Source organism: Limulus polyphemus, unplaced genomic scaffold, assembly GCF_000517525.1.
Source record: "Limulus polyphemus unplaced genomic scaffold, Limulus_polyphemus-2.1.2 Scaffold8026, whole genome shotgun sequence".
NCBI lineage: Eukaryota > Metazoa > Arthropoda > Merostomata > Xiphosura > Limulidae > Limulus > Limulus polyphemus.
This window is the reverse complement of record NW_013673636.1, coordinates 30807-34361: the sequence shown is the minus strand read 5'-3', so window position 1 is coordinate 34361 and position 3555 is coordinate 30807. Positions and strand designations below refer to the sequence as shown.

The 3555-nt window shown below is 32.9% G+C and overlaps 1 protein-coding gene across 1 annotated transcript in view; it reads left to right on the top strand.

Annotated features, from left to right (window-relative positions):
• Positions 1–1693: 1693 nt before the first annotated feature.
• LOC111083053 (probable methyltransferase TARBP1) overlaps positions 1694–3555 on the top strand; it is a gene marked incomplete at its 3' end in the record, with an annotated part of 30597 nt that continues 28735 nt past the window's right edge. Inside the window, exon 1 of the mRNA XM_022379275.1 lies at positions 1694–2054. Coding sequence (XP_022234983.1) covers positions 1748–2054 — 307 coding nt within the window. The remainder of the gene's footprint in view (positions 2055–3555) is intronic.

The window sequence follows — 3555 nt, the reverse complement described above, 5'->3', positions numbered from 1 at the left end:
TCTACCATGAACTGTTGCTAATGGCCTCTACCATGAACTGTTGCTAATGGCCTCTACCATGAACTGTTGCTAATGTTATCTACCATGAACTATTTCTAATGACCTCTACCATGAACTGTTGCTAATGTCCTCTACCATGAACTATTGCTAATGACCTCTACCATGAACTATTTCTAATGACCTCTACCATGAACTGTTGCTAATGGCCTCTACCATGAACTGTTGCTAATGGCCTCTACCATGAACTGTTGCTAATGACCTCTACCATGAACTGTTGCTAATGACTTCTACCATGAACTATTTCTAATGGCCTCTACCATGAACTGTTGCTAATGTCCTCTACCATGAACTGTTGCTAATGGCCTCGACCATGAACTGTTGCTAATGTCCTCTACCATGAACTGTTGCTAATGACCTCTACCATGAACTGTTGCTAATGTCCTCTACCATGAACTGTTGCTAATGTCCGTATTTCAACACTTACATTCCCAAAGTTAGTGAAACTACTTGTGATCTAATAGTACTTAGTAATTAAAGAATAGGTTAAACAATCACCAAGTATTTTTATATTTTTATTTTGAATTTTATGCTAATAGTAGTTTACCAAAATTTTATTTGTGAGTTAGATGTATAAGACTGTCTCCAGACTCTTTAATCCTATGTACATAGGTGAGGGTTAAAGTACACATGCCATGACCTTCTGCAGAGTGCCATTCAACATGATATTATGTTTCTGATGTCAAAGTTATCAACTATTCACATTATCTTATACTGCTGGTTTATCAATAGTTCATGGTAGAGGTCATTAGCAATAGTTCATGGTAGAAGTCATTAGCAACAGTTCATGGTAGAAGTCATTAGCAATAGTTCATGGTAGAAGTCATTAGCAATAGTTCATGGTAGAGACCATTAGCAACAATTCATGGTAGAGGTCATTAGCAATAGTTCATGATAGAGGTCATTAGCAATAGTTCATTTAGAGGTCATTAGCAATAATTCATGGTAGAGGACATTAGCAACAGTTCATGGTAGTAGACATTAGCAACAGTTCATGGTAGAGGACATTAGCAACAGTTCATGGTAGAAATAGGGATCAGATGTGAAAACCTGCATCATGATCATCTCATTCATAAACAGACTATCTCAACACTTACATCCCTAAAGTTAGTGAAACTACTTGTGTTCTAATAGGGATCAGGTGTGAAAACCTGCATCATGATCATCCCATTCATAAACAGAAGAACACAAGTAGTTTCACTAACTTTAGGGATGTAAGTGTTGAGATATTTTGTTTATCAATTGATGATAATGATGCATTCTCAGTTATTTCTAATTTAACTCTTAAGTTTTCTACTAATGTTATTTTCAACTTATAATGTGATTGTAAAAAACAGGCCTGTTGTAAAATTTGAGGTACTAGTTATAACTATGCAGTTTTCTTGCAATCAAACGGTAACAATCAGTTTTTATGATTTCACTTTTTTGAGATCATTATCTAGGCCCCATATTATAAGAGTAATTTTATTCATATGATCTTCTTTGAATAACGTATCCAATTTGTAATAAATATGTTTTAATCTGTAAGGAAAGATATTTTTAAAGTAAAAGATAAACTTTATTCATTCTTGAGTTTTCACTGCCGTAATTAATACTCATGTAGAATTATTTTTAGAAGTTTTGTTACATTTTATTTGTTTAGAATTCTGTGACCTATCACCAACTCTCCAAATTTCTTGTTATCTTGAGAATGAACGAGTGCTTAAAAAGAGGTTCTGCTCAGTGGAAGGAAGTTGTTACATGGCTAAGAAAAACGTACTTCAATATTGAAGATGAGAATCATTCTTCATCACAACTTGAACATCAAGAGAATCAGCCTTTATCAGAAGTTGTAAGTCAAGATAATTGGCCTTTATCAGAAGTCTTGCATCAAGAGAATAAGCCTTTATCACAACTTGGACATCAACAGAATAAACTTTTATTACAACCTGGATGTCAAGAAGCTGTCAGATTTGTGTGGGAGTTTGTGTATCATCACCTTTTGAACCAGAATACAGGTAAATACTTGTCTTCATAAAATCAATTCTTTAATGATGTTATGTTCTTTGTTATTTGAGGTAAGCTTTGTTCACAGAAAAATGAAAAACTGAAGTTGATAATGAGAGATACTCTTGTGAAAAGCTTTGAGTTACTGCTATTGTGTGTAAGTTTTATTGAAAGAAAAGCTTTGAGTTACTGCTATTGTATGTAAGTTTTATTGAAAGAAAAGCTTTGAGTTACTGCTATTGTATGTAAGTTTTATTGAAAGAAAAGATTTGAAATTTGCAATGAAGACGAGTCTTTTTTTCGGGGGAGGAGAAAAATTTAGATTCAGAACATAAATTGAGGTTTTTATAAAACTGGGAAATGGTGTTTTTGTTAAACGACGATTTGAACCGTTTATTTGAGTCTAATATTTACATCAAATATAGATTCTGTTTCTTTGGCTAATTTATATGTAGCATCTGGTGTTATTCGTGTAATAACCTGAAAAGTATAATAGACTTTGTTGTTAAACACAAAGCTACATAATGGGCTACCTGTGCTGTTCCCTCTATGGGTATCGAAAGCTGGTATTTAATGTTATAAGTCTTCAGGCTTACTGCTGAATCACTTGTGTAGTAGGAGAGAAAAAAATTTAAATATGTACTTACTTCATCCTTATTTTAGATTTACACTTTCTGAAAATATGAAGTTGCAAATCTATTACGTGTTAGCCAAACTGAGTGAATATTGCAAGCTTGATTAAAGTACCTTCATCCAAATATTTTTAATATATGTCGAAACTGTACTGAAATAATTATTTGTTAAAATGTAAATTTTTTTAGCTTTTTTTTTCTGCCTATGTCTTTGGCATCATTTAGGAACCATACATAACTGTGGCAGAATTTCAAACTCCAACAAAATAAATGTTTACCAACAAGTTTCTCCATGTGGTACAAGGCATAGATGTGGATAAGGAAGAATATTTAAGTGACATCTTATTTAAAAGGAAAATTAATTAGAGCTTGTGTGGTCAACTTACTCCACAAATATATTATAATAGTTAAATTATTTGTTATTTTCAACTTAAGACTTCTGAACTGGTGTTTTTATGCTAAAATTTAAGTTCTAATGATTATTAGGCAAAAACAAAACAAAAGCATTCTAAATGAAAATAGCTCCTCCGGCTCGTACTACAAACTGTAAGCCCACATATAGACAGGTATTCATCCTATATAAAGATTTGCCATAAGCCCACATACAGACAAGTACTCATTCTATATAAAGATTTGCCATTAGCCCACATATAGACAAGTAGTCATCCTATATAAAGATTTGCCATTAAGCCCACATACAAACAGGTAGTCATCCTATATAAAGATTTGCCATAAGCCCACATATAAACAAGTACTCATTCTATATAAAGATTTGCCATTAGCCCACATATAGACAAGTAGTCATGCTATATAAAGATTTGCCATAAGCCCACATATAGACAGGTAGTCATCCTATATAAAGATTTGCCATAAGCCCACA